Source organism: Tupaia chinensis, unplaced genomic scaffold (assembly GCF_000334495.1).
Source record: "Tupaia chinensis unplaced genomic scaffold, TupChi_1.0 Scaffold000093_1, whole genome shotgun sequence".
Taxonomy (NCBI): domain Eukaryota; kingdom Metazoa; phylum Chordata; class Mammalia; order Scandentia; family Tupaiidae; genus Tupaia; species Tupaia belangeri.
Window position 1 is genome coordinate 4,198,118 of NW_006159555.1, and position 13,149 is coordinate 4,211,266.

The 13,149-nt window shown below is 38.4% G+C and overlaps 1 protein-coding gene across 4 annotated transcripts in view; it reads left to right on the forward strand.

Annotated features, from left to right (window-relative positions):
* Window positions 1-13,149, forward strand: part of IFT74 (intraflagellar transport 74) — a 98,756-nt gene that overhangs the window by 78,198 nt on the left and 7,409 nt on the right. For all 4 annotated transcript variants that reach the window (XM_006143077.3, XM_006143076.3, XM_006143079.3 and 1 more), the window contains exons 14-17: window positions 3,434-3,487; window positions 6,639-6,736; window positions 7,255-7,381; window positions 12,608-12,771. In XM_006143077.3, coding sequence (XP_006143139.1) covers window positions 3,434-3,487; window positions 6,639-6,736; window positions 7,255-7,381; window positions 12,608-12,771 — 443 coding nt within the window. The remainder of the gene's footprint in view (window positions 1-3,433; window positions 3,488-6,638; window positions 6,737-7,254; window positions 7,382-12,607; window positions 12,772-13,149) is intronic.

The window sequence follows — 13,149 nt, forward strand, 5'->3', positions numbered from 1 at the left end:
TATACGTGCATGTCTAAGATCCTGAGAAGAGAATGGAGGAGAAAGGATTGCGGTGTGGCCATCCCCCCTGGGGGGTGATTTCTCGCTTTCTTTCTCTCTGTCTTCATCTGTCTTTCTGGTGAGTGCATGCGCCTTGTAGCAAACACCTCTCCAAAAAAAAAAAGGAAAAAAAAAAAGAAAAATATATACCCTGTGATACTACAACACACCACCAGACATCTGTCTTTTTTTTTCTTTTTTCTTTTTTTTTTTTTGGAGAGGTTTTTTTCACTACAGGGCGCATGCGCTCACCATACAGACACAGAGAGACAAAGAGACAGAAAGCAAGAAATCACCCCCCAGGGAGGATGGTCACGCTGCAATCCCTTCTCCTCCATTCTTCTCTCGGGATCTTGGGCACGCACGCACACGCGCCCTGCGTGAGTTTTAAGCCACCGGGCCCAGGACGCAAACCGCCGTCGACTACGTGGGAGTCCAGCGACATAGCCATTACGCTAACTGCTGGTTCCCTTCTTTTTTTCTTGAGAGATATTTGCTATAGGGCGCGTGCACTTACCAGAAATACAGAAAGCGAGAAATCACTCCCCAAGGGGGATGGCCATGCCACCATCCCTTCTCCTCCATTCTCCTCTTGGAATCTTGGGCACGCATACACACGCACCCAGTGTGAGTTTAAGCCACCAAGTCCTGGACTCAAACCTCAGTCGATTATATGGGAGTCCAGCAACTTAGCCATTACGCTATCTGCTGGTCCCCAGACATCTGTCTTTAAGCTTATTTGTTTGTTTTTTTAAATAATTTATTCCACTTTATTTATTGTTATTATTTTTTAATTTGCTGTAGTGCACATGTGCTTACCAGAGACACACACTCACACACACACAGAGAGAGAGAGAGAGAGAGAGTAAAAAAGCAAGCCATCAGGTCTGGGACTTGAACCGTGGTCAGCCATGTGGGAGTCCAGCACCTTAGCCACCATATCACCTGCCGGCCCCAGCTCCTTGTTTTGTGACCAATTTGTTTATTGACTTGGAATATGGTCGTTAAGTGAGAAGCTCAATGTATCCCAAATTGCTGTAAGCACCTTCTTCAACCTATTTCCCTTTTTGGTTATTAAAACCATTTTAGATGCCCAAACCAAAAACTTGTATTGTATCTCCATCTCTGTATTGAATCTCTCTTCCATGTCATGCATGTCATTCTTATGAAATTGTTTGTCTGTGTTTCCTCACATCTCCTTGAGTTTTGTTATAATTGATATTCTGAAAAACATTTCTGACATTACTTTGACTGCCTGCATTTTAACCATTGTGAGTGAGTAGTCACTGTGTTCCTTTGGAGGAAAGCTATTTTCTTATTTATTTATTTATTTTTTATGTTTCTTAAATTCCTCATCTGGTGGAATATTCACATAAATTATGGGTTAGGTTTCACAGTAGCAGTATTTTGAATTTTTATTTCGTCTCTTTATTTTTCCTATGTCTCTGTCTTTTGCTACTAGTTGACTTGATCAGATTGGCTTTGGTTCTGGTTAAGCTTAGTATAGAAGTTTTTGTGTATTTTCAGAGGTACCAGTAAGGAACTCTGGGCCTTTATTTTGGATTATAGGTGAGGTTAGTATGTACTGGTGTTCCACATATAGAGGGGGTGGGTTCCCTTTATCTGAGATCTATGCTTCCCTGTAGAGTGGTTGTCTGTGGGGTTTTTTGTTTTGTATTGTTTTGTTTTGTTTTTGAGAGGTTTTTGCTATAGGGCGTGTGAGCTCGCCAGACAGAGACAGAGAGACAGAAAGCGAGAAATCACCCCCCAGGGGGGATAGCCACACCGCAATCCCTTCTTCTCCATTCTCCTCTCGGGATCGTGGGCATGCACGCACAGGTGCCCGGTGTGAGTTTCAAGCCACCGGGTCCGGGACGCAAACCGTGGTCGACTATATGGGAATCCAGCGACATAGCCATTATGCTAACTGCTGGTCCCTCCTGTCTGTGTTTTTTGACCCACAGGCAAGAACTGCCCTTTGGAATAGGGCAGGACAGACCAAGGGTCCCAGTGACTCGAAAACAAGTAGACTGGCATCCTTGTTCACTCCTCTGTCCCTGGGACCCTCAGGGAGGTCCAGAGAAACTGCACTGAAGAAGGCAATGGTAGAGGGAAGTATCCCTGATATCCTGAGTCTGGAGAGCAGAAGGGGGAGTGGGAGTGTTTGGTTCTGCTTATCAGTCAAGGAGAGAATGTCCAGGTTTAGCTCCTGAGATGTCATCTTGTGCTTAGGACTTCAGCGTAGGGGGAGTTCAGTGTTCTCTCTGGGACAGCAGATTGTTGCACTTCCCCAAGATGAACATAAGGTCTGTGACAGTCTCAGTGCGTTCTTTCCTTTTCCTCAGTGCTGGAGTCCGAGGTGGAAGTGGTGACCTAGGAGCCTCAGAGGGCAACCTGCTCCCCACCTCACCCCCAGTCCCCAGTGTGGGAGGCTTCCTTTGGCTCCAGTTCCTTTCTGAGTTTGGATAGTTGATCTCTGTTTTATGCCACCCACTTGAGACTCAGTGCCTCCAAAACTTCCCATAGTCCTGTACTCATTTTCCATTGGTCTCAACTCACTCTTCTTCTGGAGTTGCAGCCATTTATACAACTTTTGAAGGCTGTTCTCGTGGAGGGATGTCACATAGATGGCCCTAGTTGGCGACCTAGTCCTGGTCTTAAAATTCATTAGTAATTGTCCTTAAGAGAAAGTCCAAACTCTAATATGGCCTCCTAGGTAATACCTACTAAGGTAACCTGCCTCATTTTTGTGCTACCTTTTGATATTACATTCTATGCCTCACCCATACTCCTTGTACTACCATATTCGTCTTCTAAATTTCTGTACTGGCAGTATTTTAACATTTGCTCTTTCTATATTTTGACTAGGTAGCTTAATTATTACTTCTTTAGGGAAATTTTCTTTGAGTCCCCAAACTAAACTATTTGTCCTAGCTGTATGTCTTTTTATGTTAGCACTTAGTATCTATTACTTTTCATGTGATGGCACTTAGTGCATTTTAATTTTAATTACTTGTTAAATCTGTACACTGTAAGCTCTGTGAGGAAAGAAACATTGCTATTTTACATGTTGTTCTGAGCTATTAAAAGATGGAATGGACTTTCTTGGGAACTTAGGTTTTTTGTTACTGGTAGTATTCCATGAGTATGTTGAATAGCCCCAAGTTGGGAATGGAAACGTTTTAATTTCTTTCCAGTTGAGAGATTGTTCTTTCCAAATATGCAAGGTACACATACATAGCAGCTTTAAAAGACTTTATGAGTCAATGTAGAAGAATTTCATCTAAATGAAAATATCAACTATTCAAGGACATGTAGAGAACCTAGGATATTTCTAATGTGGACCATTATATCTAGAATTTTTGAAATTAATGTTTTATTTTGTCTTTTATAGGTGAAATGAATCAGAAATACAAGGAGCTAAAAAAAAGAGAGGAAAACATGGACAGTAAGTGATAATCTAAAATATTTCAGGGCTTACCGCATGTGCTGTGCAGAGGAAGCTGGATTCCATACGACTGGCCGGTGTTTGAGTCCTAGCTGCAGCAGGTTGGAAAACATGCTAGGGCACATGTGCACATGCTCAAAAAATCCCGATAGAATAGAGAATTGGAGGAACAAAGATTTGCAGTGGCTAATAGATGCAGAAGTATAGGTGTTCAGCATTTTGCCCTGAAGAATAACTGAATTTCTAGCATAATTTAGGTTGGATAGAGAATTCTAGAAAGTATGTATACATTTTTTTTTCTTTTTTAGATATTTGCCATAGGGCACATGCACTCACTGGAGAGAGACAGACGCAGAGAGAGAGGGAAGATGAGAAATCACTCCTGAGGAGAGAGTTGGCCACACTGCAATCCCTTCTCCTCCATTTTCTGTTGGGCTTTTGGGCCAGATGCACATGCGCCTGGCACAGGCCCTGGACTCGAACTGCAGGGGTGACCATGTGGGTTCTGGTGCCTTAACCCCCAACATCACCTGCTGGTCCTATATGTTTATATTGGAGATAAATTCAAAAACTAGTACTTATATTCATAGTCTGAATAGAGAGACCTGTAGAACATTTATTAATTGAATTCTGAGAGTTCTCTTTTATATGCTTCACCATGTTTGACTTTAATAGCTTTCACTTTTTTTTTAGCTTTTCATAATATTTATTTCATTATTTCTTAGCCCTCGTCTCAAAGCTTGTTACTTGGTTCTGTCAGCATCTCTAACTTTAGTTTTTCATATTTTCTAAGGATTTATTTATTCATTATTATTATTATTTAATTTGACCAGAGAGAGAGAGGGAAAGTGAGAAAGCAAGCCACCAGATCCAGTAATTAAACCACAGTCAACCATGTGACAGTCCAGCACCTTCACCACACCACTTGTCAGCCCCCCTTCATTCACTTTTTTAATAATATGAACTTGACTTTACAAACAAATCTTTACTTAAACTTACATGTACAATTTATAACTATTTAAAATTGATGTATGCTATTACTGGTGTCCTTTAAATTTATTATTTTACTAGAATCTGAAGTTTTATAGGTCTGATGTCAATTCTTACATTCACAGTGGCATGCTCTAAAGTAGTCACTGTTAATTCTGATTTTTACACTTTTGCCATATTTAAAATCTCCACAAGTACCAAAATAATCTCAGAATTATGATTACTTTTTGAAGACAGATTCTTACTATATTATAGTCTTCCTACATCAGCCTCCCAAGTACCTGAAGGGGACCAGAGGCATGCGCCACCACATCTACCTTTTTAAAATTTGTCTAGCTCTGTTGTCCAGACCAGCTTTGAGCTGATGGCCCTCCTGCTTCAATCTCTAGAGTAGCTGGAGCACCACATGCGTGCCACCACACCCACCCTCCCTCTGTCCTTCTCCCTTCCTCTCATCTTCCTCCTTTTTTCTTCCTCCTCCTTCTTTCTTCCTCTTTCTTCTTCCCTTTTTTTAAAAGTGCTTTTGATAAGGAGGAGTATAAAAAGGAATGATGTGTTCCAACTCTACAATATTGTAAATCACTATGTACCTAGTATGCCTGTCTCTCATGTAGGTGTCCCACAATAAATGTCTACTGAATGTATTAAAAGAATTTCTGTGCTGCAGAATCTTAGAATTGGAGGTCATCTATTCCAGATTTCTTTTCAAGTGTTATTTTTGTGTTTTTTTCCCCCAATAAAATAACATCTGAAACATAATGTTTATTTATGCCTCTGTATGTGTAAGAATCTGATAAACCACTTAATATGTAATCATTGGATTACAGAAGCAGTATATTCATAGCTAAGACCTGTATTTAGATGGTGAGGCAGGACATTTAAGAAAATTCAATTCTTTAAAACATGTTGTGGTAATCTGCTATTTATTCAAATAAAAGCATTTTTCTTGAATACTATTTAAATTAAAAAATACATTTGGGGCCAGCAGGCGGCATGGCATGGTGGTTAAAGTGGCTAGATTCCACATGGCCAACTGTGCTGTTTGAGTACCAGACAAAGCAGCTTGAAAAACATGCTGACACATGTGCATGTGAACTCAAAATCCTGAGGAGAGTAGAAGTTAAGGGACTGTGGTGTGACCTTTCCTCAGGGGGTGATTTCTCATTTTCTCTGTTTCTCTCTCTCTCCTCCTCTGTCTCTCTTTAGCAAGCACATATTCCCTATTGCGAAACAATGGAATCCATTACAGAAAATAAGCCATATTGATATTTGTTTTATGTTACTGATAAAAGTATTTTTAGTCAAAAATTATCATTTTTATTTATTTATTTATATTTTCATGAGCTGTGTGCTTGCTAGAGAGAGAACATACCCTCCCAACAGGGCATGGTCACACTGTAGTTTCTTTGCCTCTACTTCTTCCTGTCAGGATTTTAGGCACACATGCACATGCACCTGGCCTATTTTCCAATCTGCCAAGGCTGCAGTTGAAACCACAGTTCACCTTTTGAGAATCAGCAGCCAATGCATAGATAGCACTGTGCAACAGCCCGTAAGTATTTATTTTTGAAGTCCCATAAAAATACTTGAAGAACATAAATAAGAGCAAATTTTGTACTGGTTCTATATTAGACAATTAAAAAGATGATTTCCTAAATATTTATTTATAACCTGAATACATTATTAAATATGAGATTAACCCAGCGTTACAAGTAAAATGCTCATTTTTCAGATAAATAGGCATTTAGTAATGTTATTTTTCAGAAACAAAGTTAGTGGCCACTAGTGTTAGTAATTGTACATATGTCAAGGAGGTATCATATAAAAACAGAGTTTTTCCTGATCTCCATCTTATTAGCCGTTTCTCTGGAGCCTATACTTAAAACATTCTAGTTTCTCATTTCAAGTTCATACAGATAGACTTTAAAAGTTTGAAAGTATGTGTTTCTCAGCCTTTAGCTGTGATCAAGTGTAGTTGGAAAGCATGTAGAAATGTTAAGGAATAATTATCATTGGGTTAAAAACAAATTGAACAACGGTACTTTAAAATCTGTATTTGTTTTAAATTTCTAAAAATTACTCTTAAGATTTACAAATCAGAGTTTATGTAATGTTAGCTATGTCAACAGCAGCTTCTCTTATCATGTTTTCCAATCGGCAGCTTTTATTGAGACTTTTGAGGAAACGAAGAATCAGGAACTGGAACGGAAGACACAGATAGAAGCCAACATTGTTGCACTTTTGGAGCACTGTAGTCGTGTAAGTACCATGTGCCTGTCGTGGTATACTCATTATTTTTACTGTGATTAACTTTCCAAATACAACTCAAAAAAGAATTGCTCACTATTATGTCTGCTCATCTAAACTGTTTCCTTTAAATTCTCTTGCTTGCTATTTTCTTTCTTTGAGCTATTTGTATCTTTCTAACAAAATGTCAGCTACTTAGGGTATTAGGGGACAGGAAATCAGTATAATATCAATATTCAGCAGTAAGTGAGGTACTTATTCAGAGTACTGAGATTTTATTTTATTTTTTGCTATAGGGTGGGGGCCACCGTGCCCCCATGATTTTATTTTATAGTTAAGCCCCATCTGAACCATATGAATAACATTTGCACAGATAATTTCAAAACCTAGACATTATATTGGAAAATGTTAATATATTTTTATACCGTAATTTGTATTGCAAATAAAGGGATTTATTGGAGCGTTTTCAAGAGTTTTATAGGAGAGTTAAATCCATGGAATTTTTTTCTTTTATTTCTATGCAAATACAGAATATAAATCGTATGAAACAGATATCCTCTATCACCAATCAAGAGCTAAAGATGATGCAGGATGACCTCAATTTTAAATCTACTGAAATGCAGAAATCACAGAGTACAGCTAGGAATTTGACATCAGGTGAGAAAATGACCTAGATTTTAATATTAGGTAACAAATTAGAACCTTAAAATTTTATTGTTACTCTCTTTGATTTCTTTTGAAAGCCTCATTGACTAAAGATGTAATTTATGGTTGCCTATTGCCCCAGTGATTTATAGTTTCAGAATTTGGTGTGACTTTTTCTCATAAATTTAATAATATTATATTAGTATATTTGCATTCATTTAACAGTATTTATTGAGTATTTGCTCCATGCCTGTTCTATATCCTGGATATTATTGAGAAGATTAAACAATGCCAATGCTAAAGTGGTAAGGACAGGCTTTAATTAGTGATACAGTATTACACTGGAAAAGAGGGGCCAGTATGGACTGAACTAAACTTTGATTATATAGAGGTAACTGGGAATTTTAAAGGAAGAACAGAGGAGTAAGGAGAGTGGTAAGACAGGGCTCAGTAAAGAAACTAAAACATTACAAAAGGCTGGTCAGTGTAAACACTGATTAGCCAGTTGTGTCTGTTACTTTGGCAGTTATCATAGTTGGGATTCTGTTTTTCTACAAAGACTGGGAGACTGAGGCCCTGACCTCTCTGGTGATTACATTTTAAAGAAACAGCTGTCAGGTCCTTGAGAAACATAGCCCTGAGTTTTAGAGGATTTATATACATATTGAACAGTCAGAGGACAGATTCACAATTGTAAACCCTTTTAAGTACATACTCTAAGAAAAGGTGGTCAGGGTCCTGTAGTCAGGTGTTCGCTAGAATAAACAGCAAATTTCTTTGGCAGCCTTGAGCTTTTTCAGGCAGACACTTTTAAGGAGCACTAGACTCATCCTAGGGATGCATCTTTAAGCTGTTAAAAACCTATCTTAGCGTTTGACTCTTTTCATATAGTTGGGATGAAATAATTTGTATCTAGAGATTTTTTTTTTTCTTTCTGTTTTGACAGAGGGCACGTGTGCTCACCAGAGATAGAGACAGTGAGGAAGCACCCCCAACCCCCCACCAAAAATAGTCTTGTTTTAATCCCTTTTCTTCCATTTCTCCCTCCTTTTGGGATTTTGGGCACACATGGCACACACGCCTGGCAAATATCTCAATCCTCTGGGTCTAAGATTCGCACTGGGCAGTTGACCACATGGGATCCAGCATTTTGACCACCTGCAACAGGCTGGCCCGAAAGTCTGCACATTTTTTTTTTTTTTTTAAGAGAGATTTTTGCGATAGGGCATGTGTACTTGTTGGAGAGAAAGACAGCGAGAAATCATCCCCCAGGGGGGATTGCCATGTGACAATCCTTTCTCCTCTTGGGATTTTGGGCATGCATGCACATGCGCCTGATGTGAATTTTAAGTTGCCAGGGCCAGGACTCTAACCGTGGTCGACTACGTGAGAGTCCAGCAACATAACCATTACACCATCTGCTGGTCCCAAGTCTGGACTTTTTATCGGCCCAGATTGAGGCCTCGTTAAGGCAATCAGAAGAAACTGGCTAGCGTATGGTTCAAGAGAGAATCTTTATGATTATACAGAGGTTTGAAAAAAATTTCAGTCTGCTTCCTGAAGGAACTTTCAGCCTCGCGGAATGATAATTATAATACCGTGAGATAATGCTGTAATAGAAATAAGCATTAAGGAGCACTAGAAATTCATAGGGCATAAATTCAGCCCAGTTTTGGACAGCTAGGAAAAATTTCTGGAGGAGGTGATGTTTAATTTTAATTACTCTGGCCACTCTTACTAGCATGTAACTACAGCAGCACTTGTCCAAGAGGAATAGAATGCACTGCACATACATAATTAAAATTTTCTAGTAGCCATGTTAAAAAAGTACAGTGGTGAATTTTAATAATATATTTTTGTTTAACTAAATATGTCAATATTTATCATTTCAATGTAAATCTATAAAAATGACAAATGAGATATATTATACTTAGAGCATTTCAATTTAGACTAGACACATTTTCTTACTTTTAAATTGCTATAAGGTGAGCGAGCTCACTGGAGTGAGACAGGCAGAGAGAGGGAGAAAGGAAAAGTGAGAAAGCATCATCTGGAGTCATGGCCATGCTGTAGTTCCTTCTCCTCTAGTCTCCTCTTTGGATTTTGAGCGCACTTGCACATATGCCCCATCTAGGACTTGAACTCATAGTTGGCCATGTGGGATTCAGCTACCTTAGCTACCACTCTTTTGGATGGCCATGTACTTGACACATTTCAAGTGCTCAGAAACTACATATGGATAGTGGCTGTCTTTGAGATGATGCTGGTAGAGATTAGAAGTAAAAGTATAAAGTTGAACCGAAGAAGCCTATAATAAAATCATGTAAAAATGCATTGAATCTTTGGTTTGTGAAATAGTGAAATCTATCTATGGATGTTCTTTGTTGTTGCTTTGTTTGTTTGAATTTGGCAGAGGACACATGCACTAGCCAGTAAGAGACCCTCCAAAAGTTACTGTAGGTAAATAGGTACACAGTACATCTGTGATATGACAATTTCAGGGAAAGAAGGCCATAGGGGGAAAAGGATACAAAGGGTTCTTAGGATGCCAATAATTAAAGGAAAAAAAATGTTGAGAAACACTGGTGTACTCCATGGGTAAAGAGGTAAGGAATCTGTCAGCAATAGTTTTTATTTATATTTTTGGAAAGGAAACTACAGAGAGTAAACAAATGTGCTGATGGCAGAATATTTCAGAAACACTTCCCCAGGTCAAAGTGGTTCCTTCTAAGATTTTGCTCATATGTACACACTGCTTGGTAAACTTTGTAACTTCATAGCATATCAGAAGGAACTGGACTGCATCCTCTTCCTGTCTCTTCCCTTGGAGAAACTTTTAGCTTTTCATGAGGACCTGTTGTGAAAGGAAGATAAACTTTACCTAATACCAACCATTTTCTTCTTTTCTTTAGAAAAATCAGTTTGTATAGTTCTTATATGTATTTTCCTAGTGTATATTTAAATTAAATTTGCAGTTAGATTTTTACAGCTGCTTACTCCAAACAATAAAAATAACCACAACCTAAGCATATTTCCTATTTAGAGCATTAAAACAAAAGCCTTGGTGACATGTTCAACATTTTGATTCTTACTATAACTATTTCCAACCCTTGAAATGGAAGATACTGATATGAATCCAACAAAATATTGATAAAACTCTTTGCAACATTTATATCCTGATACAAACACATACACACAGATATTTAGTATCATGTGTCAGTATAGTTGAGTTTTAAAACTTAAAAGGTGGGACCGGGACCAGCAGATGGCGTAATGGCTACACTGCTGGATTCCCTTCCGTTGCTAGACTTGACCGCAGTTCGAGTCCCGGACCTGGTGGCTTGAACTCATACCAGGCGCATGTGTGCGTGTGCCCAAGATCCCAAGAGGAGAATGGAGAAGGGATTGCAGTGTGGTCATCACCCCTGGAAGGTGATTTCTCACTTCTGTCTCTCTGTCTCTCTCTTTCTTTCTGGTGAGTGCATGTGCCCTATAGCAAAAACCTCTCAAAAAAAAAAAAAAAAAAAAAGGTGGGCCCAACAGGTAGCATAGTGGTTAAGGCACTGGACTCTGATGTGGCTAACTGCAATTCAAGTTCTAGACCTGATGGCTTGCTTTCTTACTTTCCCTATCTCTCTCTCTCTCTCTCTCTCTGCTATAACATTTTAAAATAATAAATAAAATTAAATAATAATTCTTTTTTTTAAAGATTGAAAAACTCAAAGGGATAAAAGAAAACCATCATTTAATTATGCCAACTTAAACATTTTTAGCTGGATAACGATCTCTTTTCTTAAATCAATGACTTTCAGAGCATTTTTTTAACTCTTTATAGTCATTTAATATGAATACTAAATACTGGTTAATATTCAGTATACTGGAGACCAGCAGTTAGTGTAATGGCTATGTTGCTAAACTCCCATGTAGTCGACCACAGTTCAAGTCCCAGACTCGGTGGCTTAAATTAACACCAGGTGTGTGTGCGTGCGTGCCCAAGATCCTGAGAGGAGAATGGAGAAGGGATTGCAGTGTGGCCATCCCTCCTGGGGGTGATTTCTTGCTTTCTGTCTGTTTCTGTCTTTCTAGTGAGCGCACGTGCCCTATAGCAAAAACCTCTTAAAGCAATATTCAATATACTGAACTTCTCTTATTTGCTAAGTGTTACTGTGTTTTCTTACCTCTAGCCTTTGCATATGTTCATCGTTCTCTGAAACAGTAGTTATCGTCTCCTGTGCTTAGCTGATTCCTGATACTAATAAGGCCACTACTTAAAGCATATCTTCAGAGAGCACTACTTCTGACCCCTGCCACATGTTCTTATGACATCCTGTACTATTTTAAATAGTTGTCCAGTTTATTGTTAATGTGTATGTGTATAATACTTTAGCTTTTTTCCCTGCATAATTATACATGTCATGCCCTTATTAGAAACAATGGATCATTATCTCCTAATAAGTTTTATTATTAAGTAAGAAAAACTCCTATGTATGTACTTTAACTTTATGGTAGCATGGAAACAGGTGTAGCTAATATTTATCAGCTTATATTGTTTACTGAGAAATGAGGGGTTTTTGTTTGCATTTTCGTTTGTTTGTTTTTTAATACGGCCTCACTGGTTCCAGCAAGGTTACATATATTTATTGGAATTTTTTTTTTTTGAGAGGTTTTGGTTTTTGCTGTAGGGCATGTGTGTTCATCAGAAAGACAGAGAGAGACAGAAAGACAGAAAATGAGAAATCACCCTCCACGGGGGATGGCCACACCGCAGTCCCTTCTCCTCCATTTTCCTCTTGGGTTCTTGGGCACATGCACCAGGCGTGAGTTGAAGCCACCGGGTCTGGGACAAACCACAGTCAACTACATGGGAGTCCAGCGACATTGCCATTATGCCAACTGCTGGTCCCAAGGTGGATTTTTTTTGGTGAGTGGGGGGTTTAAGTTTATTTCATGAGAGAAAGAGAAATAAGCATCCTCATGGAGTCTCCCACCTTTTCATAGTCAGCCAGGATCACAGACACGTATACCCTGCATATACAGTTCAACCCAGTAACTGAGCCCAGACCTTCCAGATTACTTCCAGGATTGTAGAGTGTTATACTACTGCTCTGCTACCATGGTTAGGCCTGGACATATATTTCTTCTGTAGGTTCTGTTATGAAAATGAGTTTTAATTGTTGCATTTTCTTATGTGAAAGGAATAAAGTTTGAGTTAATTATGGCCTTACATTTCTGCTTCAGACAGTCAACGTCTACAATTGGATCTGCAAAAAATGGAGCTTCTGGAAAGTAAGATGACAGAGGAACAACATTCTCTTAAAAGCAAAATTAAACAAATGACAACTGATCTGGAAACATATAATGATTTGCCAGCTTTAAAATCATCAGGTGAAGAAAAGAAAAAGGTAAATGCTAGCAGTCTTATTATAATTCAGATTTTTAATCACATTTAATACACTGTATATGTAGTTTATATGACTCATTTTCAATTGATTATATGGTTTATAAGCAATGAAAAAATTTAAAATGTTTACATATGAAATTAGAACTTAGAGTGACTTAAAGTTTTTATTTATTTATTTATTTATTTATTAATTCACTTTACACCATCACAACACACAAATGAATTTTCCATCCAAAATACACTGTGCATTGTCTCAATCAAGTACATCCACATATATGTTCTCAGCAAATAATTTTCCAATTCTTACGTCCTGCATACCTTACCCTTTGTCTTGCCATCCCTGATTCCCCATCCCCCACCCTCTGCTATGTCCCACCTT